Source organism: Ostrea edulis, chromosome 7, assembly GCF_947568905.1.
Source record: "Ostrea edulis chromosome 7, xbOstEdul1.1, whole genome shotgun sequence".
Lineage (NCBI taxonomy): Eukaryota > Metazoa > Mollusca > Bivalvia > Ostreida > Ostreidae > Ostrea > Ostrea edulis.
In genome coordinates, this window is record NC_079170.1 from 61,073,301 (window position 1) to 61,095,507 (window position 22,207).

The 22,207-nt window shown below is 36.7% G+C and overlaps 1 protein-coding gene and 2 long non-coding RNA genes across 4 annotated transcripts; 1 reads left to right on the forward strand and 2 right to left on the reverse strand.

The window, feature by feature from the left end:
- Positions 1–1,186: 1,186 nt before the first annotated feature.
- LOC130048321 (acetylcholine receptor subunit alpha-L1-like) lies at positions 1,187–10,463 on the reverse strand. The gene is made up of 6 exons (XM_056144913.1): positions 10,319–10,463; positions 9,734–9,900; positions 6,792–6,836; positions 6,461–6,573; positions 2,448–2,986; positions 1,187–1,622 (listed from the first exon to the last, which is right to left on the reverse strand). The coding sequence occupies exons 1-6, from the start codon at positions 10,362–10,364 to the stop codon at positions 1,204–1,206; spliced, it is 1,329 nt and encodes a 442-aa protein (XP_056000888.1). The 5' UTR covers positions 10,365–10,463; the 3' UTR covers positions 1,187–1,203.
- A 7,076-nt stretch (positions 10,464–17,539) lies between these two features.
- Positions 17,540–20,015, forward strand: LOC130048323 (uncharacterized). Its single transcript, XR_008797161.1, has 2 exons — positions 17,540–18,148; positions 19,784–20,015. It is a non-coding gene; the product is annotated as an uncharacterized LOC130048323 (long non-coding RNA).
- On the reverse strand, positions 20,014–21,566 carry LOC125657386 (uncharacterized). Of its 2 annotated transcripts, XR_007363304.2 has the most exons (3): positions 21,161–21,566; positions 20,830–21,042; positions 20,014–20,226 (listed from the first exon to the last, which is right to left on the reverse strand). It is a non-coding gene; the product is annotated as an uncharacterized LOC125657386 (long non-coding RNA). The 2 variants fall into 2 exon arrangements; XR_007363303.2 differs by having other exon boundaries at positions 20,830–21,566.
- Between the last annotated feature and the right edge of the window lie 641 nt (positions 21,567–22,207).

Here is a 22,207-nt window from a genome sequence, read left to right on the forward strand (position 1 = left end):
GTGAACCCGGTCGTTGCACACCAAGCGCCCCAAATACCAGGTCTGCGACCGATTTGTATGTGTAAAGTTTAATAAACATATTTCCATCATCCTGACACCCATGGAGAAAAATTAATTTAAACTGAATCAACATGAGAGTGCTTTCATTTACATATGCCATAAATACTGTAGTCGTGTCGTTCTGGAGTTTTATAATGGTTCCTCCATATACAGTAAATTTCCATATATTCCTATGGAAGCCGATGGACTCGCTCTGAACCCATGATCTATAATTTGAAGAAACTTGAATCTACACTACAAGATGTTTCTACATGTACTACCCTGGTTTCTGTCTAGGTATTGTACATAATTATCGTAGATCCAGTCGTTTAGATTGTTTTAAAGTCCACATCATCTTCATAATTAGGGCATGACCTTTTATCTGATCCCCTTTTAAAAGCCATTATGTATTGTGCCATGTGAAATATAGAAAATATTTGAAGAGTAAATTCAATTTTATACATTATTTCCGTTCTCAAGTAAGCGTGGACTTTCATTGGAACAAACTTGAATCCCCTTCACTGAAGGATGCATTGCACCAAGTCTGTTTGACTTTTAAGAGGATTTTCAAAATATAACCGCCATTTTTTATTATTCTCAATTATCTGCCCTTTGAAGAGGTTGTACAATAACTCCAAATAACTCAAGGATGCTCTGGGCCCGGTTTGGTTGAAATCAACTGCAGACCTGTATGGAACAGGGGTTGAAATTGACTAGCTACTTAGTATGGCTACGTCAAAGAACGGAATCATTAAAAGCTGTGAGTTTTCGGGTCGTATGGAGTTTTAATGAATATTTGAAGGTATGTTTGGACACAAGTATAGTAGAAATATATGTTAGGATTTTTTAATATTAAATTTATGAGATGGCGATGCAAGAAAATAGCGATATAAGCCTCAACTGTGCGCACTTTTCGTGCGCTGTAAATCGAAATTTTTCATAAGGGGTGGATTTGTAGCTCTCTGATCTGTCCCAATATTTTCCCAGAGTTACAGTTCTGCAGCTAGGTTGAAATAAGCCAAGCATTTTCTGCGAAGATGTTAATTATGTGAAAGTTGACGACGACGACGAACAAATTTGATTTAAGAAAAATGTTACAATAAATTAATTTACGTACAGTGTACTGAGAGAATATTTATTTACACAGTTTTGCCAATATCATAATCATGACTCATATTGGATGCCCCAAACGATAAAAAGAACCAAAGAAGTTGTAATGATAAACAGAAAGAACACAATAAATAAAAGGCTGTCCAAAACACACACAAAAGCTCCCCACGTAACTTCCTCAGGATTTTCATGCTTTTCGAAATGTGGTACATTCTCCACTGCTTTCAGCGAACTCCCCTTTCCGTGGATTCTACCAGTTTCTTCCATGCGGACGTGAACTTCTTTTGCGTCACAGGCTACGCTACTACGACCACAACAAGAGTGTCTGGAGCAGCAAGACATTTTTCTGAGGCAGCGCACAAATGCCCTAACTCCTGGTGACACCTTGGCTTCTTTGTTCGCTATCTTGGACCCCAAAATAACGATAAAGATGGACAGCGTTGATATGGTCAAAATGATTGCCAAATACACAGCTGCAATGATATAAATTTTCTTAATCAATTTTCATGTCAGGGATACAATGTTATCGTAATACGTTGGACGTATACACATATTATGCAATGTGTATGTCGCGTTGTAAGTTGAATCTTCGTTTTGTATTTGTAATGATAGCAATTGAAATACCATGACGTCAAAACAGCTTGTAAGATTAAACGTTAACAGTGCACTTATAAGCTTTGAATGGGATACTATTCATTACGGTATGTGTAAATTTAACATGCCTTCTTTATCATCTATATGTTACAGTTTTAATACAGGATTAACAGTTCTTTTTAAAGAATTCATCCATGTGTAAAGTCGTGATATTTTACTTACAAACTGAATGGAAGTGCTAAGTATTTTTATATATAGTTTGTGAGTAAAATGTCAAGTGTATACACAGATAAATTCTTTAAAAATCGTTTAATCCTTATGATTCTAATTCATTCAAAATATTTTTTCTATGAAAAAAATCCGTATCTTTGAAAATGTTTGTTAAACATAATATTAACATTAGCATACTATATTTAATTTTAACAATAGCATTTACATATTCAACAATTGATACACCAAAAATCTATGTGCATGCATAACAAACAATAAACACGTGGTATGACCTTCAAAATTAGATAAAGTAAGAATAACTGACTGAAAAGTGAACGAGCTTCGAATCAGAGCCGTGGTAAACAAGGTACAGTATTTCGAAGCGTAAACTCTTGAGCAGATTGCCTATTAACCATTCAGAAGGCTTCATTATTGAATATGTGTATCAGATTTAAATTCTGAAATAGAATTAATTATATTGTAGTCGTACTTACATAAATAACACACAGACACAGAGGTGCTGGGAATGTTTTCAGCAATCACAGTCACGTATACAGCATATGATAAAAGGACCGTCAAAGAAAAGTCAATTTTAACGCTTGTCTCTCCAAGTTTGAATACAAATGGAATAAGCATGCCAATCAAAAACACAGGATAGACCGTGTTAAGGATGTGGAACAAATGACGTCTTCTTAACTCAAGTCGGAATTGTATGCTGGCAAAGCTGTACCCGTTCCTTGACTTGGTTTGCTCCCCTGACGGAGATTTCCCAACGGAAATAATTTCCCATTCTCCATTGCGGACGTATTCGGAGAGATCTACAGCGGGTTTATCGAATCGAAGATCAATTTCACCCTGAGTGTACCCGGATGTTGTGATTTTGATGTAACATATCTGTCTGTCCAGTGGATAGTATTTGACGTCACATTCACAGGAAACTTGGTACACCCCGGAAGGAGTTCGGCTTACCTGTCCAGTAGGTGTAATTCTCATTGGCATGTTCTCATCCGAGATGACAGCTAAGTCTTCTACACTGTGAATTAAAACATAGGGTACAATAAAGACAAATGATTACTGATAGCTAGTAGTATAGACCATATGGACATATAAATATCATAACCGAGTCCTGTCTGTCTATGGTGATGCCCCATATACATGTACGTACCTAGTCCACATGGTCTTGAAACAAAACAATATGCGGACGGCAAATCTAGTCGTATACCAAGCAATCGAAACAGGAGTTTCCAAAGATTGATATACATTCCTGTCTTTATATTACAAGTTGCTGTCCTTAATAAACGCATGCGCATTATATTCGTCTTTCATGTGTTTTATAACAGAAACTTAATATTCTTGGTTTAAACTCCCGTGGGGATCCGGGTTAGAATAGGTCCTCAGCACCCCCTTGCTTGTCGTAAGAGGCGACTAATATGGTCCTTCGGATGAGACCGCAAGAACCGAGGTCCCGTGTCGCAGCAGGTGTGGCACGGTAAACATCCCTCCTTGCTCAATGGCCATAAGCGCCGAGGATAGGCCAAACTGTTCCAGCCCTTCACCGGCAGTGGTGACGTCTCCATATGAGTGAAATATTCTCGAAAAGGACGTTAAACAATATTAAATCAATCTAGGTTGAAATAGATTTGTGCTTTAGAAAAGATTTTTTTTAAAATCTTGAAACGTATTTCATTTTAAAGTTTTACTGATAACAAAATGGATGTGGAATATTTGTAGCTTCGACCTTTAAACTCAGAATTAAAAGTCATCCTAGTATTATCAGTTGCGGTAGCTAAGTGGTAGTTATAAATGGGGGGTCGTGAGTTCAACGTATACATATGTAATACTTGCTCCTTCGGCATTTAAGAATGATAATAACGGGTCTTTCGGATATGACCACGAAGACGGAGGTCACGTGTCGCGGCAGACATTGGCACGTTAAAGACTCCCTGAGCGCTAAGCTTATGTCTGCATTTGTGGTACTTCACCTACAGCTGGTGACGTCTCTGTATGAGTGAAAAATGAATGCTTGGACGTAAACAAACAAATCATCCTTGTGATTTGATCTGGACCTTTAACTTAAAATTAACAAGGGAACACAATTGGGTCTAGATAATAACGTTTGGGTTTCATACTTAATTCACTCAAATGGTCTCCATTGCCAGTGAAGGGCTAAAAAATTTAGGCTTATGCTCGGCGCTCACGACTTTTGAGCAGGGAGGGTTCTGTATCGTTTCACACCTGCTGTGACAGGGACCCTGATTTTGTGTCCTCATCCGAAGGACCGCCCCATTTAGTCGGCACTTACGACAGGCAAAGGGTACTGAGGACCTATTCTAACCCAGATACCCATGAAACTTAGAGCAATACAAGCTGTAACTGACGGACAGAATAAATGAGTAATATGACAATACTGATTAAGCAATCAAGAACGAAATTAAGCAGATGCAAGGTGCTTCGAGTCAACGTGCAGTAGCTAGGCATTATTCATGTTTATTTTTCTACAATAGGCCGATTTATACCAAATTATCATCAGACATATTAGACTCATTCTGACATCGTAGAAAAAAGAATAGTGAAATGTCTTATGATCAGCTCCAAAACACCATATTAGAGTCTGTGCTATCGCCGAACCCGATTGCAGTAGGCCAGACAGAGACTTGAGTAGCAATTCGACTCGAGTAGCATTTTCGAAATGGTCCAAGTTTAATATTAGCATCGCTGACGGCAGCGTTTACATTATTCTAGTGTAACAGATTTGGCGGAAGAAGCGATATAAGAGAAGGGAACAATGAAATTTGATTTGTTTTAAAGAAATGTAACTGCAAAACTAAAAGAAGAAACTAACCAAACTATTACTACAACATGAACGACACCGACAGTTCGTATTCAGTAAGACAATGCGTGTGCACATAATGCTAGATTGATTTGAATTGAAATAAATGTTGTGGATTGGCCAGCACTTCCTCTCTGGACATAAACCCAATCAAACATTTGTGAACTGAGCTGGAAGGACAGTTCGAAACCGCCAGTATAGGCGTCAGAATTCGAAACAGCTTGGGTTGACATTGCTACAAGAGGAATTATTCCAAGTAGAAGATTGCATTGGAACTATGCCATTTAAGAGCTCTGCTGGAGTTTGCATTCGTTAATAGAGAAAACAAAATGGGGTTTGGTGAATCCTTCCTTACTATCATTTGACGTTACTAAACTTTACGTTCGACAAATAAATTAATCTGATATACGAAAACAAAAAATACCGAAGGCACTTGCAAGCCAAGGGTGATATAATAGTATCGGATATTGCTCTGCCTGATGGTTTTATAATAAACTGCTTTCTTTCGATTATTTGCAGATTTTCACTGAACATTTAAAGCTCGTCTTGGAGACATTTTGAAATAATTTCTAAAATTCCCAACAATGTTTACCTGTCCTACATCCCACACCGAAATGACTTGCACGGTCTGTACGTTTCTAAGGGCCTGGTTTGAACGATCCGCACGTTTCTATGGGCGTGACTTAATCATGCACGAAACGATTCTTGTACGAGACGATTTGCACGGAACGCTGAACGGTCTGCACGAAACGCTGAACGGTCTGCACGGAGCGGTCAATGGTTTGCATGGAACGGTGAACGGTTTGTACGAAACGCTGAACGATCTGCACGGAGCGGTCAATGGTTTGCACGGAACGGTGAACGGTTTGTACGAAACGCTGAACGATCTGCACGGAACGATGAGCGGTTTGCATGGAACGGAACGAAACACTTTGGAGGGGTAGTAGCACGTTTCAAGGTCTGTATAAGAAAAGCCAATGATTTGAAAAGATTTTCATATGTTTAAGAGTTACATGTATTATCAAAATGATATTAAGCTTGATCGATCCTCATGTGAAGTCTTAAGTTTTTTTTCAAAATCTTTATCTAATTAAATTTTGCGCATGATTGAAATTATATATCTTTCACAGGAATTTTTTCACAGAATAAGATAAACTATCTGGTAAACTTTTGATAATGAAAAAGTTTTTATTTTCCATGGATAATCAATTATTTATAATTTTAAAAATGTTGTCAAGGGTAATAACTCCTATGCTGGAATTTCGTCTACTGCATTTCTATGACACAACTATTTCCCTAATATCCACAATTTTTATATATCTATGAATTATCAGTTTTCTTACACTGTTGACATTTAAAATATTTCATTTCAACAAGTTTTTATTAATTTTCATCATTCTGTTTAACTAAAATGTGCGATTTTTTTTATGTTGATATATACTTCTGTTTTTGTATGTCTGACATCTTTCAAAGGGTGGCAACATACAAATTTTCTATGGTTATTGATTAGATTAAACTATATTGAGTGGAAATTAATACAGTTTGTTTTCCATTTTTAACCATTAATATTGATAAGTCACATGAGGATCGACCCACCTTAAATGTATCAATCCACTGTTGCATTTCTAAAGTATGTCAGTGTATTAATGATTTAAGAATAGGAAAATTGTTTCTCACGAGTTCTCCACATATATTGCTGGTGTCCATGTGTTCTCCTCTGTGTTGAAAATGAAACTAACTAGTGAGTAATCAGAGTTATCTTTCCATGCTAGACGACTGTCCATCCATTTCTAGAAAAGAATGTTCGCCAAACTTGAGATCAATTACAACAATACAAGATGTGTCAATAGTTCATATCTGCTTCACATTATCGTTGGAATGTTTTATTGACGATTTTTCTTTGAAAAACGAGACAAATAAACATGTTTAATCTGAGATTGATATAATCGTATCATGCAAGCATCGCTACTACAGTATACCTAGATTTTTGTATTTGTAAGCGACTTACCATGGACAGCATCCCCGATACAGAAAGTGTTTGGTCAACGATGTTCTATGTAAATAAAATACATACATGTAATGAATTACTTGCCTTGATGAAGAAAGAAAGCAACAACGAAAACTGTTAAAAGAGGGAATGGAATTTGATTTGTAAAATGTCAATGAAGTTTTATTCCAATTTTTGGTACATTTTTCAAAACAATACAGAAATATAGAAAGGCAAAATTTGGAAATAGACAAGTTCTCTCTGAGGAAATGTAATTATATATAATATACTTGTGCTCTTGTGGAGAGAATATGCTACATATCGAAGTCCGATGGACCAACATATCTGTGGATTTCTAAAAAGATATGTCCACATCTGTTGTAATCGCAAAACAGTGAATACCATGTACAGATGTACAGACCTTGTCTATACGATGCAGGAATTCCGTGCATAAGGAGTAGGAAAAAATAATACAGCTTTCAAAATCACCAATACAGATGAGTGCTGGTTGATATGAGTACAACCCAGTCCATAAGCGACTGGTCACAGTAATTTAGTGGTAAGGTTCTTCCCAGTCCCTCTAACGACTGTCGCGGTAATCTAGTGGTAAGGTTGTCCCCAGTCCTCTAACGACTGTCGCGGTAATTTAGTGGTAAGGTTGTTCCTAGTCCCTTGGCGACTGGTCAAGGTTATTTAATGGTTCCCAGTCCCTAATTGACTGGTCGCGGTAGTCTAGTGGTAAGGTTGTTCGCTTCATACCCGGTAGGTCCTGGTTTGATTATCAATCCCGACGCTGCATCTAAACTTAAAGTATAGCGTAGGACCTTAACAAGGGGCCCATGCAGGAAAAGACGAGTACAGTAGAGGGGGGGGGGGGTGCTTATGATGTCACAGGATGCGCAGAAGTCCTGAAATGGAGGTCAGTGAGCATAAGGATCATCAATGCAGGGTTCTATTCCGCATACAGGAAGGTGACAGCAGTACAGGTGTATGCAACAATGAATGAAGTCGAGGAAGAAGATAAAGAAACGTTCTACAGCAAGTTGTAAACGACGACAGATCAGTGCAACAGAAATGATATGTTGGTGATGGGCAACGCTAAGGTCGGCGCAGATAACAGACACACAGCACATTATGGAAAAGCATGGAGTGTGAGAGATAAGTGACAATTGCAGAGAGACTGTGAGAGCCAGCACAAATGGAATGAGAATCACTGAAACTATATACATTTCACAAAACATTGAATTCAACATCCATGTCCATCAAGGGAGTGCTGAACAGGGAAGACCCATAGTACCTAGCAGCAGACAAAAAAGACGGATAGGATAGAAGAAATAGGAGAAATAGACTGCGCACATTTTAGCCAGCAAGAGGTGATGACAGCACTGAAAGGTGAAAAGGAGTAAGGCACATGGGGCATACAATGTAAGTGGAGATGACCTGCTCAAGGTGGATATGGAAGAGACAAGTAGAAGGGTCACATACCTGTTCAAAATTATATGACAAGAGGAAAGTGTCCCAGAAAAGTGGAAGAAGGCGCAAATTACAAAGAAGATTTTGAAGAAAGGAGACATGAAAGAATGTAGCAATTGGTGAGGCGTGACACTGTTCTAAGTAATGAGCACGGTGTTTGGAGGATAATGCAGGATTTAGATATACAAGAGGAACATATGAGCACATCTTGAGAGATGTCATCGAACAGGCACACGATGGAACGCCGGACTGTCATCGAACAGGCACACGGATGGAACGCTGGACTATCATCGAAAAGGCACACGGATGGAACGCCGGACTGTCATCGAACAGGCACACGGGTGGAACACCGGACTGTCATCGAACAGGCACACGGATGGAACGCCGGACTTCATTTGTATTTCGTGGACTTAAGAGAAATTGTTTGACTCTGTACACCGGAAGAGCTTTGAATCGTATTGGGTGACAAAGAGGATGGCCATAATGGAACAGGAAAACGGGAATCAGGTGGACGTCCATGAAAGTTTTAGAAGATTTGGATTTTGCTGACGACCTGTCATTTATATCATTAAAGTTTCAACACATATATAAAGAAACAAGAGTGAAGGAGAGAATATGACCTTGAGGATGAATAAAAAGAGAGACAAAATGGTAAAGGTAGGGGAAGTAAAGACGATATGGATTGATTGATTGCATGTTGTTTAACGTCCCCCTCGAGAATTTTTCACTCGTATGGAGACGTCACCATTACCAGTGAAGAGCTGTAAAATTTAGACCGATGCTCGGCGCTTATGGCCATTAAGCAGGGAGGGATCTTTAGTGTGCCACACCTGCTGTAACACGGGGTCTCGGTTTTTGCGATCTCATCCGAAGGAGCGCCCCATTTAGTTGCCTCTTACGACAAGTAAGACGTACTGATGACCTATTCTAATCCGGATCCTAAAGAGATAAGACGATATGGAAAATGTGGAAGGCAATATGGAAGATGCGGTATAATCTATTTATCTGGATGACACTATCCATCAGGACGAGGATTGCAAGAGAGCATGAGAAGGACAAACAAGGCAAGGGCAGCAGCAGATTGAAAACTACGGCAAGTATAGTGTGTAGCGAACATTGGAGTTAAAACGAAGGTCAACCTATTGAAATCAGTAGCGGGGCCAGTGCGGCTACATGGAAATAGAAGTGACAGAGACAGAGAGAAAAAATACATGTATTCCAGTTGAAATGCTCTTGCGAAGGATTCTGGGGAAAAGGTGGTAGCAGATGGTGATAAATAGGGAAGTGGCAGAGAGGGAAGACACGGATACAATAAGCAACGAGGTGAGGAGGCGGTGATGGAACTGGATAGGACAGGTGCTATGGAGGGAAGGACAGTGAGATGACACTAGGGTGGACGCGAGAAGTGAAAGGGAACTAGGAAGACCGGAAACAATCTTTTAAGGTTAATGAACGTACTTCCACAAAACTTTAATACAGAATGTACATACCAGTTTGTTGATGGTGAACAACATTAAGCTGATGTTGACGGTGACAGTTGCTGATGGTCTGACTAATGTAGAGTAGTTGCTGTTGTACAGTTCTCCCAATAAACTGACCTCCAACTCCGGGGTGTACTGACACGAGACGATGTGTATCGGCCATACCAATACTGTTCCTATAAAACAAAGTATAAAGTTTTATAAATACACGCCACCATATTTAGTATTTGGTTTATATCTTATCAAAGGGGGTAGTGACTCTTTTACATGTCCTGATAACACCTGAACAGAAATCAGAAATTATTTCTTTCTTAAATAACAGATAATGAATCCCATAGATCTATATGACATTTAAAGTGAAGAAAATAGCACGTTACGGAGTTACAACATATTTCCAGATATTTTTCATCAGATACATGTAATAGATTGTTGGATTGAATAACTTTATGAATTACCACGTTCAAAATTCTCAAATTCCAAACATTTTTCTTTCACCGTTATTAATAAACACAAATGATATATATAATTATGGTGTGATTAATACACAAATCGAACAGAATGATACACTGTGTGTCAACATATTCATAGACTCACCCACAGAAACACCAAGCACGAACATCATCATTTTTCCCGACGCCATGCCTGTTCAGTCACCGATAGATATCTGGCAAAAAATACAATGTAATATTAATTACCAATATTTTCCTTAAAGTCCACCAAAAAAAAAAAAAACCCAACCAAGTACATGTACATGTATCTACCGATTCTACGATACAAGATTATACAAAACTCAATGGAAGATTCAGTAATACAAATCGTGCGGAGGCCTTCATCATATGTAGCCCATGATATCCAACATTGTAATGCAAAATTCCATGCAGTTTTCAAATAAAACATCATTTCTATTTTACATTAATATGTAGGAGAAGGATACATATACTAAACCATGATAATGTAATAGATAAGATCGAATTTCGGTAGTTTTCGATGAAACACTACATTTACATTACAATACCTCGATACAGAGGATTTTTTAACATTTTACTTCGGTTTTTTCATCGATCAAAGGACATCTACTGTATAGTCAGAAAAAGAAAGTTTTGCGTAAATTTCAGAAGGAGGGGGGGGGGGGGGGGGGTTATAGCATGTTTCCCCTTCCATATTCATTTTTTAACATATTTAGGGATCATCTTTAAAGTAGAACATTAAGAATTACGGTACAAAGCAGTCACCTATGTGTATGTGCTTCTACCAAGGAACACTGGAACAGTGTTGTGAATATTAAATGAACAACATACCAAATATCAAAGGCCTATATAAAAATTATGGTCTGGACAAACAAATGTGCCCCAAAATCCTATTACTTGACCTTTACATAGAAGTTCAAGGTCATCATAAATGGCACGTGACACATTGTCTTATGATATACCAACACAGTGGCGGATTTAGAGGGGGCGCAGCCACCCCCCCCCCCCCCCTCCCTAAAATTTTCAAATTTAAGGTAAATCGCGGTATCTTGTTTCGGAAAATGTCCTAAACGATAAAAGTAGCAATAATTTCTTCCACTCCCGGAGAAATAAATGACAAAATCCTTTGATTTCTTGAATTACTTTATTGGGAGAACTTAATTTTTTCAAAAAATCCCCTTAAAATATGGGTCAGTTTATTATTTTCACCTTATTAAAATGATAGAAAATAGTACAAATGACTTAATAGGAGAAATATTTCAAGCCCCATAAAATCTGTAAAATCTAGAAACTTCCAGGGGCTTCGCCCCCTGGACCCCACCAGGGCTTCGCCTTGCACCCACTGCCTCATAAAGTGGCGCCCCCCCCCCCGTAACCACAATTCCTGGATCCGCCCCTGCAACATACCAAATGCCTATGTCAAAAGTTACGGCCCGGACAAACTTTGTATGAGAAGCGGAAGAAGAAAAAGCGGAAAAAGAATTCACACTAAAACATTATGTCCCCTTTTTGGAAGGGGAGACAGAATGATAAATTTGACATCCAGTAGGAAGAGTATGATTGTGTTGATAACGAATATTATCAACAACACACTGTGTATAAATTGTGCTAATTTAGAACAAGGGACGTTATTGGCCAAAATTGGCCGCGCTTCAAAAACCGATCATATTTTGCAGGTAGAAAGGTGATAATTTTCTCGTTTCATTCATATATAACATGTACCATTTACTTGTTGCTGATATTGAGAAAATAACGTTACAATATTGCATTGTTAACTCTGACGCTATCTCCCGACGGTCGCTTTTTCGGAACGACGTCATTGACCTTATAGGATTTACAGTCCCCTGGTTCTTCTAGAATATTTTTCTAAAAGTTACAATTTTAACTTTTTATATAAAAATACTCATTGAGATCAAAGACAATTGAAAACTGGCATGCTATGGAAAATACATAATTCATTTACATGCAACTTTATCGTGGTCATAGACATTTTGCGGAAGAATCTTGTGTTAATTAGAGTGAGGAAAATAATGCGTGTATTTGTCAAAAATTGTTCAGTAGAACGTAATCATATTTTCGAAGGTGCTGTTCGATGTCCTCCTATTCAAATGAAATATGAAAAATAAAATGGCTTTTGAATTTTCTTTTTCCTGGTTTTGTTTTTTGGTCATAAATATTAACACTTTGATTAAAAACGTCGATTGAGTCGGATAAAATTACTTGTTATGCCATGTACACCAAGGACTATATAACAGGTCTGCTTACGTGTGTATGCAATATACATGTTACAGTACATACGAATAAAATATGCTGTGGGTATTTACAAAATATATTGAATAAAGTGTGGTAAATGTACATATACTAAACGATACAAATTTATGTTGCATGAATGGGATATCATTTTCTTGGGTACAGTAAAACACGTCAAGTAATATGCATGTAACTTCAGATGGTATATTTCATATAGCAAATGCATTTAAAAACTTCACAAAAATGCGTCCAATGTATTTAAAAGCCTCACAAAAATGTGTCCGTGTTTATATCTTTACATTCCCCTAAATGGTCAACAAAGTAGTTCCAACTCTCTCTCTCTCTCTCTCTCTCTCTCTCTCTCTCTCTCCATTTAGTGTTCATCTTTGATAAATGAAAATACATCAGTCAGTGGGCATGTCATTGCATGCACCGACATTCAGTCCAAATCTAGAACGGACTCTGGGAAGTTGTTTGAGTACATGTATAGACAATGTGGTATATGTAACTGCTTTTCCCAGGCACTTATTTTTATATGCGAATAAGGATATATTGAGTGACCCCCCCCCCCCCACCCCCCCACCCATATTCTTGATAGTAGTATTGAATGAGAAAAAAATACGCTTAAAATTATTAATTGAACCCATGTAGCGAAGGATAACCCTCCACCTCCCGACGATTTAAGAATTCGAAGATCAGGCAGAAAGGTTTTTTTCATTTGCTAATTAACTACCAACTTATCCTTCGACCCCCCCCCCCCCCCCCCCCCCCCCCCCCCCCCCCCCCCCCCCCGATAGATGATGCTACGTGTCTGTTTCCAAGAGACAGTATATGTAACTACAACAGACCTTTTATAAAAATGAATTTAATAAATATCATGCATGTATTTTCGTTTTTCAATGTGCGGGCCAGGCCTATCCAGAACACCTTGACATGAGAGAGGGGGGGGGGGGTGTCTACATCACCTTACGGTTATACTCCAGTATTCCTAATCATGGAGGGGGCATACGTCAATACTAATATAAACGTTTAGTAACAATCATCACAACACATATATTATATATTTTATAAGATTGATAAAAGTTGAAGTGTCATTAGGCTGGTCAAGTTGTTCCCATAGCAAGGGAATGGTCAACATCACCCCCCCCCCCCCCCTCAAAGTGGAGGGGCAACCCCTCCTCGATACTACGCTGTCTGAATATTTATATCTATACATGTATATATACACATGTTCATCCTGCCCAATTACCTTTGTTATATATGTGCACCTGTAAATGTGCATCGATCTATTACATATACATGTATATATGAACCCGTGGGGATCCGGGTTTGAGTAAGTCCTCAGTATTCCTTGCTTGTCGTAAGATGCGACTAAATGGGGCGGTCTTCGGATGAGACCGCAAAAACTGAGGTCCCGTGTCACAGCAGGTGTGGCACGATAAAGATCCCTCCCTGCTCAATGGTCATAAGCGCCGAGCATAGGCCTAAATTGTGCAGCCCTTCACCGGCAGTGGTGAGGTCTCCATGAGTGAAATATTCTCAAGAGGGGCGTTAAACAATATTCAATCAATCAATCATATGCGATATAGAAAAAAAATCTGCCACCACAATGGTCGAAGTTTCAAATCGATCACAGGTTTTCGACGTTTTAAAGAAACCACATCTCGCTGGAAGATATAAATAATGATTTGCTGTTATTTTATTTTTAATTTAAACCGTTTTAAGAACCTTTGGAATCAATATCTAATTACTAATGTAGTAATATTTAATTTCAACATGCATCATATATACATACATGCATGTACGTAAAAAATGATGTAAGAAAACTGCTTTAAAAAAGAAACCGCATTATATTTGATATATGTGTATAAAAGATAGTTTAAAATTTAGCGAAAAAAGTAACAGACATCCCAACTATCTAGTTCTTGAGATATAACGTATCAGTACCCATTTTTGCCGAAAATGAACGAATTTTGGTCCGAAAATAAATTCGAGTTATTAAAGGTCTATGTGTGTCTTTGATTTTATCTTTTTTTTAATGCAATTTATTCTTAAATAATCTTATTTTGAAAACACAGGACGTCCAAACATATTCCCGTGACCTTTAAAAACGAAAGTAGAATAATTTCCATTCATCATGCGGTGGATTTTTGATCCGCCTCCGTGACTCGAAAGGCAGACATCATCTGCATTTATTGGGTGTAGATTTTTATGGCAAACTAGGTAACGCATTAATTGTTTGACTGGACATACATGTATTTATTAAATCGCAAAGAAAGTAAAAGTTTATGAGGTTAAATGATGGAACAGTTTGCTTCAGTTCTATAACATGCAAAATATTGTCTTTGTGTAACGAAAACGGCCGATTTCCGCATTCATTCTTTTTAAAAAATAATATTGTTTGCAGCCAACAACCGACACCATATTGATAATAAAAGAAGAATATTAATGGATAATTAAACATGCAAAATATAAATCTGGTTGTTGCATGCAAAAGTGGTTTTTTTTTTTAGTTCTATAACATGCAAAATATTGACTTTGTGTATCGAAAACAGCCGATTTCGCATTCATTCTTTTTTTAAATTCATATTGTTTGCAGCCAACAACCGACACCATATTGATAATGAAAGAAGAATATTAATGGATAATTAAACATGCAAAATATAAATCTGGTTGTTGCATGCAAAAGTATTAGTTTTTGCTAAAGTTTATTCATAATTTATTTCAAATCAACAGATTCCGCTAAACAGCTCATCTTTAGCGTATATTCATGACGTCATAATAAAATATTACGTCATTTTCATGTAAGTGGGATTAGAAGAACATCCTAGTTGTGTAAATAAGAAGAATAATTAAGCATAGTATGAAAGTTGAAAAAATGAAAAAAATCTCGGCGGTATATAGCCAATAACGTCCCTTGTCCTTTGTAGAAAAATAAACGATAATCAGGATACTCGCTGTACAGGCTAATTTTTCTTTCTATGGAACCGGTCGCGGTCTCTCAGTGGTACATGTATATAGCGTCCGCTTCGTAATCGGGGGGGGGGGGGGGGGTTCTTAAGTTGGAGCTCGGCTTGTATAATGGTATTCTCTTTAGAGAAGTCGAGGGGCATAGCCTTCATCGAATGAAGGTTATGCCTCTCGACTTCTCTAAAGAGAATAGTATAATGAGTGCTTCAAACCAAAGATGTAAATGATCCCTCGCCATACACTCAGCATTTAAAAGTGAGAATCACAAGCCTTTCCGATTTATATATATATATATATACATTTGTATATATATATGAGTTGGGGTCCCGTGTCGTGGCAGGCGTTATCACGTTAAAGAACCCTCACTGCTACAGTCCTGAGCGCTAAGCAAAATCTAAATTGTGGTACTTCACCTACAGCTGGTGACTTCTCAATCTCGACAGGACGTAAAACAATCAACCAAACAACTCTTTATATGAATATAAAAAAAAACCTATTCGTTCACAACTATAAAATCAACGAATAGCGAATTTTCTATTTAATAGCTCTTAGAAAATTGCAGACTTTTCAAACTAAACACATGCATAAATATCCATAAACTATCTTACTTGTCTGTAGACAGCAAAAATAACATTATGTTGATACATGTAGCACAGAATCATAACCAATGTGTTTAATCCGCCATCTATCAGAAAATGTCCCAGTAAATAAACCTTAAGAAGATGAAAATATGTCTAGGGGATTATTTAAGGTGAGGTTCATAATTTGAAAGTTAACCAAGGACCTAAAATATCATATTGAATTAAGGTGAATATTTTATTCTATATAAAGAGCACGTCTTAAGTAAATATTTATAGTGTTGAACCTCGTAAGATTCCATATATGTTAGCCATCTAGATTTTAATTTACTTGGTAAATATGTACTTTTACATTGGAAGCCACTCGACCAAGAGATGATGGTATGAAAACTGCAAGGTATCTTCGTGATGAAGTACAATGAACAACTAATTTAAATACAAACTTAGCAAAACAGTGATTCACTTATAATTCTTCCTGTGGGGATTCGGGTTAGACCTCAATACCCCTTGCTTGTCGTAAGAGGCGACTAAATGGGTTCGGTTGAGACAGGCCCCGTGTCACAGCAGGTGTAGCACGATAAAGATCCCTCCCTGCTCAAAGGTTGAAAGCGTCAAGCATAAATAGGCCTAAATTCTGTAACCCTCCACAGGCAATATTGACGTTTATCCATACGAGTGAAAAATTCTCGGGCGGAAAGTAACAATATGTGCAATCAATCCACCGGCATTTATAATTCTGATTGAATAGAAGCACAGTCACCATACTGTCTGTATTTTTTACCTTTAAAGAATGTACATGTACTTTTACATTCACTGTGTGTGAGTCATGTACTTGAATGGTATCTGAAATCTTGTTCCGAGGGCTTCAAACCTTTTTAATTCCCTCCTTCCAACTACTGACTGAAGAAGTTTTCTAAGACAGAAATGTTCCTGAATTCAATATTGAACACACTCCCTAGTTTTGGCCAATGCAGACAAAATACTAAATAAACAAATAACAAACAGGTATGTGTTTCAAACATATACGTGACAACATGAAAAATAAGGGGGGGGGGAGGAATTTAACACTATTTTGCAAAAACTTCTATTATAAAGTTCACTATCATTTATCAAACAATATATTATTAAAAACCCACTTATCGTTTTTTTTCCTTCAAAACTATATAATGTAAAGGTGTGATTGGGTGTACACGTTTATAAGATACGTGTACGAGATCACACTTCCTGGTGTCAAAATTAGACTGTTGAACTTTAGGGAAGGGGTGTTGCTCTAAGTGAGACTGATTTTTTTTAATAAGCTGTAAAGTTATGTCTCATATGTGAGCTTTTAGCTAGCTTGCGAACGTTTTAAAAGCATTCAATGATTAAAAAAACAAACAAACAAAAAAAAAAAAAAAAAAAAAAAAACAAACAAACAAACAAACAAACAAACAAAAACCAATTGATTAAAAGAAAGTTTTGAAAATTAATTTCATCTGATTTTAAAAATCATTTTTCTATTGGAGTAAAATTATATTAAAAAATTTCTGAAGCTTAAATTTAAAGGTCAACTGAAACGAAATATAACTTTTTCCATATTAAGTATGTATTTGCTTCATTTAGATCGTATAAAATGATTGTGCGGGTTTGTTCGGTTCATTTTGGTCATATATCCGCGATACGCGCGGATAAAGATAGCGCACCTGTGTCAGAGCAGAAAATATTGCGGGAGTTATGCCCCTTTACACGAACCCGCCATATTGAAACTAAAGACGCTAATCAGCAGGTGACGTCCGGTAAACAACGAGTAAATATGGTGTTTTGTGCGGTTCCTGACTGTAAGGTTTAATATAGACAGAGTAACAATGTTTAGTTTCCCTACACACACAAAAAATTGCGGAATTTGGGTGGGGAAATTAAAAACAATGGATTAATTATTGGCCGTCGAAGCACTCTATTGAGGACTGTTAGGCCTACATAATAAGCCGTCCATCAGCTGTCCATGGCATGGTCTTTGCATGGAACACTCAAGAATGCAATGAAAGAAAAAGCCAATCCCAATTCTCTTTGATTACAAACCGCTACACGTAGCTACAAAGACCTGAAAGGGCCGAAAACGGAAAACAGATTTGGACTTTCCCCTTCATAAACAAAACTTCCAGAGCTGTGGAGAAAAGAACGTAAGTTTTGATGTAAATGATATTGGCTTTTTTATTGACATTGATATAGTATGACACGATTTATTTGTTCTCTATACGAATATCCTCTACCCCCACCCGTCACACAATTATTTCATACTGAAGCTAATTTTTATTACCCCCCCCCCCCCCTTCATGCAGTCACACAAGTCATTCATATCTGAAGTTTACTTTCATTCATTTGTTTATATTAGTTTATATGAGTTAGAAGTTGATGACAATGTCCGAATCATTCTTCCCCCACCACCCAATTCCAAGACAATCAACAAAAACAACCAATTCCATTCAATGTCATATGATCCTGCCATTCAAAATGATTAAATCATGAATGGGACAAACACTTATGAAATGACTACACAAACCACATATGGAATAATTGCAAGATTTGTACTAGAGCCACAAAAAGACATGAATTGTATTATCAAATTTGTTTTCAAAAATATTACACATTGGTGTAAATTTAATGGATACTTTGAATGTTCAATTGTTCATGTAACATACATGTACATACATATGTATACAAGTTAGGTGAAGGATATCAAGTAAATATCTATGAATATTATTCTAGATTGAAGTGAACTTTTGCAAATGTGTAAATTAGAATCATAGCCAATATGCATGTTAAGTAACTTTGTATAAAATCTGAATATTTTTTCACTTGTGTTCTACACTCATGCCCTTTAGATTTTTTACACTTTGTCCATGACGTTACTCTCGATACTGTTACTAAATTTGAATACAAACTCAATACAGTGTCAAACATGAAAAAATTGTAAATTTTTCTAAAATTCATTATTTTTATGCCATAAAGGTAAATGATTTTAAAACAAGTAAATATAGGACACATATTTGTACTGAGTTTTCTCTGAAGTACAATAATTAATATAAAATCCAGAAATAGGTATAGAAAAATCTACACAAGTAGTAGTACAATAAAAATATCACTAGTCGAGTATACTTAATCAGCTTTAGGATATACATGCAACATAACTAAGTACACATGATCCACATTTGATTAATTAGATGCAGAGCATATATTTATTTATCCATGCTGATACTATGCAAATTTCCCAAGTTACAGACCCCCCCCCCCCCCCCCCCCCCCCCCAAAAGAAGCAATTTTACAATTTACTAAATAGATAAATTGTGAAATTGATAAATGAATATTTCTTACAACCATAGTTTTGATAATATTCTTATAATTATGAGATGGAAAATTAAACTTGTATCATTAAATAAATCCAGTTGTTGGAAAAAGAAACGGAATACATGTACAAATTTTACATGTAGGTCAATTTTGACCATTGACATACTTATTTTCATTTTTATCTACTAATTTGCATTAAATTTTTTGAAATACTTGAATAAATTAGCAATTTCAATCTAGAAAATATTAAAGAACATTGGTATTTAATAGTATCTAGACATTTATTTTACAATGCTTCATTAATATGAAAATTAATTTTCTGCGACATTTGAATTTTTTTGTTTTTCTTCACCTCAAATATGTACATTTTTTAAATTGACCCACATAATTAGTATGTATGTGAGTGGATATTCATAATACTAGACAATAAGTACATGTTTATTGAATTGTAACGTTTTGTTATATTTCAGATTAAGCCTTTGAATTGATGCAGGAAGTGATCAGTTTGGCTCCTACAGAAACTCCAGGAAGTTAATATAATGGATGTTGTTGGTAATTCTCCTGCCCCGATCACAAATTCCTACCAACATGTGTCAAACTCAGGTGACTGGGACCTGTAGACCTTTTGGATTTAACCCAAATTACATATATGTAAATTGGTGATATATATTATGTACAATATAAAAACTGAACATCAAACTATGTTTACTTGTTTATATTTATTTATATCACTTATGAAAAATGCATTAAGAATTTATCACACATTTAAATTAATACCAAAGGGTATTTAAATCCACAGTACTGTTGTGATGGAATGATTTCTTATCATAGTCACAACGCAGGATAGAAGAACTTTCCAATTGTTTTTCCCAAGCTACTACCAGATCTCCAATATGCATGATGTCTGTAAAATCTGTTAAAAAAATTATGAAGAATTTTAAAATTTCAAATATAATTGATGACTTTCATCTAACCAAAAAAAAAAAAAAATTGGGGGGGGGGGGATGGGGTTACTTTAAATATGAATGATTTTTCAGGAATTAATTTCTGATTTAAAATTGATATAAAATGTACACATGGTTAGACAGTAAAATGGGTAAAGATAAAACATAAGAAATTGATTGAGGCACATTTTATGTTTATTTGAAAGGAAGTGCATAAAAGGGTCAACAATTCAGTGGGTTTAGATATTGAAATAGGAGAGGTTCATTATGACTATGGCTCATAGTGAATCAGGAGACCGAGTGCCTGCCCCATTGACCATTGACATACTTATTTTCATTTTTATCTACTAATTTGCATTAAATTATTTGAAATACTTAAATAAATTAGCAATTTCAATCTAGAAAATATTAAAGAACATTGGTATTTAATAGTATCTAGACATTTATTTTACAATGCTTCATTAATGACTATGACTATGGCCGTGTCATAGTGAATCAGGAGACCGAGTGCCCCCCCCCCCCCCCCCCCCCCCCCCAATATTAACTTTGAGTAATCATAACAAAATACATACTTGTGAATCAATTCCCCCTCCTCCAAGGGACCAATATTTTGTATGCATTCATAATAAGCTGTTCCTATAACCAATCTGTTGAGACAGTTTGCCACAACAAAACCTTCGTGATCTGTGATGCAGGACACGCCCACCTCTTCAATCCTATGCACTGCAACATTTGGACTCCCTTCTTGAGGGCATTGCGATGACATTACTAGCCTATATGATCACCTGTTAGAATAATAGAAAACTAGTCTTAGAAATACATGCTGATGCACTTCTGAGCTTTGAGTAATCGTTTCGTTTTCATTAAAAGTCTCATATAAATAATTAGCCTAAATTAACAAACCATTGCATATCGACCTCGCATATCAGATGGTGAACAGGTGAAGGGCATTCGTCCGATTGATCCTCGCTGTTTTCTGAATAACTATCGTTTTCCACTAGTGGGGATGCGTCTCGCTGTACAACTGGTTCGTATTGGCAGGGCTGCACATTAACACTAAGCGATATATCTATTTCAGGAATACAATCTTCCGAATGATTTTCATATCGTGCCGCCATATTGAAATATCAGGTTCGCCTAAAGGACAGATAACTCATACAATAAAATTTACCGGGTTGAAATTAACGATGTCGTATCTACCTGGATGATCGAAACAAAAATTATTCTTATGTGAAAACATTTAAGGAATGGTATTTTCTTACGGAATTTATTTGAAAAACGAACTTTGAAAATCGTTTCAGTTGACCTTTAAAGAGGAAATCGGGGGGAGGGGGGGGGGGGGCTTCTTGGGATCGAGTTTACATGTAACGCATACTCAAAATCGGAAATATGGGGCCAGTAGATTAATATACATTTTTATGACTCGAAATATGTATCACTAAAGATTTAACCTGATTTAATCCACAAATGCTAGAGAGATTTGATCCCTTACCCGCACTTTGGAGTGTTCAGTTCAGGCTAGTAGTACACTGTACCTTTATTACATGTACATGTACCCTGTCTACTGTTCTACTTTGTAACCATGCATAGGCCTATCATCTAGGTAACAATATTCATCCCGACGTAAGCATTTTTTATTATAATAAGTTAATTATGAATAACATGATGAACATTAATTTTGCTCGCGAAGGGGGAAAAATAGATGAGGATGGGTTGTAACTAAGGCTAATCTTGAGCGGGTAGGTACCGGTAGTTGGGTTAAAGAGTTGGGGGTTGAGAGCCTGTATACTCTGTACAATAACAATCATTGAACTAGCACAAAAACGGGAGTTGATACTACAAGTTATTAAAAGTCTGCGAGGTTTCACGATAATTTACGTCACGCCATTCTAACCAAAGTTGTAAACCGAAACCGCGCCCAGATACCAGACCAGCACCTCACAAAATCTA

Coding starts and splice junctions, on each gene's coding strand:
- LOC130048321 (XM_056144913.1), bottom strand. CDS start 10,364: ATGGCGTCGGGAAAAATGATGATGTTCGTGCTTGGTGTTTCTGTGG. Junction 2,987..6,460: donor GCAATATATGTGGAGAACTC/GTGAGAAACAAT, acceptor TTTAATTCACAG/TGTAGAAGACTTAGCTGTCA. Junction 1,623..2,447: donor TGTGTCTGTGTGTTATTTAT/GTAAGTACGACT, acceptor ATATCATTGCAG/CTGTGTATTTGGCAATCATT.